At 36.3% G+C, this 1,164-nt stretch overlaps 1 protein-coding gene across 1 annotated transcript in view; it reads left to right on the forward strand.

Annotated features, from left to right (window-relative positions):
• LOC107645888 (protein YIPF1 homolog) overlaps nt 54-1,164 on the forward strand; it is a gene marked incomplete in the record, with an annotated part of 3,108 nt that continues 1,997 nt past the window's right edge. Inside the window, 4 exon segments of the mRNA XM_016350023.2 lie at nt 54-364; nt 469-508; nt 814-894; nt 1,074-1,164. Coding sequence (XP_016205509.1) covers nt 314-364; nt 469-508; nt 814-894; nt 1,074-1,164 — 263 coding nt within the window.

A 1,164-nucleotide genomic window follows, 5' to 3' on the forward strand; every position in this document is an offset into this window, starting at 1 on the left:
AAACTAATAAGACATTTACGCCCCCCTTTTCCCTTAAAAAAAAAAAATAAAGAAGAAGAAAACCTGCAAGACATTTACGAGACTGACTACACCATATTTGACGAAGGAAAAGTAAGAGGAGCTTAATATTCGACAAAACTCCATAAAAAATAAAAATAAAAAAGAACTTGTTCTGATCTGAAGTGCGATAATTTGCGGTGTGGAGGGATAAAAAACGAGAAAGACAGCGGTGAAGGTTGAAAAGCTGAAACTCTCAAAGTGTTGAAGATTGAAGAACAGAGAGAAAGAAAGAGAGGCAGATCTGAACATCAAGATGATGTCAGGCAAATACACTACCATTGATAACCAGCCAGGATCTGTTCCTGTCAGTGCTATTCTTCTTCTCTCTTCTTCCATTCACTCTTTCGTTTCGTTTCGTTTCGTTTCGTCTCGTCATCTCACTCTCCATTTTTCCTTATTTCCTTTCAGGCGGTTCCAGATTCAGGCCATGTCGCTGTTAAGTTCGCCGGTACACTATTCTTTTTCTCCTTTCTCTCTTCAATTCTCATTCCAATTGCATCTCAATTCGTAAGGTTTTCTAGCTCCGTTAAATTATTAGATCAGATTCTAATTATTATTATGTCCATTCGTTGCATTTTCAATATTTTAGCTTATCGCACTAGCCGTAGCTACGTGAAATTTTGAAGGAGGATCTTTTGATTCCGTTATTAATTATTAGTGTAGCCTGGATAATCAATTCTCCTTCGATCTGAAGTGTTGTGAGCTGATTTTATAATAGTTGATCTGATCCGAACTTTTTCATTTTCTTTTCAGATTCAAATCTCCAGACATTTCCTCCGTCTAGCGCACAGGGCAAGATTACCGGTGGTTCCAGGCCTCCTCGTGATGCCGATGGTATGTGCCTGTTTAAGGATTTTAATTATTTGTTTTCTTTCCTAATTGATAATCAACAATTATTTTTCAAGTATATATACTTGTAATTTTATTGTTTACGTTATATTGTTTTTCATTAATGTTGTTGATTATGTTTAGGAAGATGTTGTGTTGAAATTATTTTCATTCATTTTGTGCAGATACATTTTCAAAACCTGGATCTGGTGGTTCTTCAGATGAATCCCAGCAGAGTGGGTGGTTTAAGACGTTTGCACTCTCTACTTACAAACC

Source organism: Arachis ipaensis, chromosome B06 (assembly GCF_000816755.2).
Source record: "Arachis ipaensis cultivar K30076 chromosome B06, Araip1.1, whole genome shotgun sequence".
In the NCBI taxonomy this organism is placed as follows: Eukaryota; Viridiplantae; Streptophyta; class Magnoliopsida; order Fabales; family Fabaceae; genus Arachis; species Arachis ipaensis.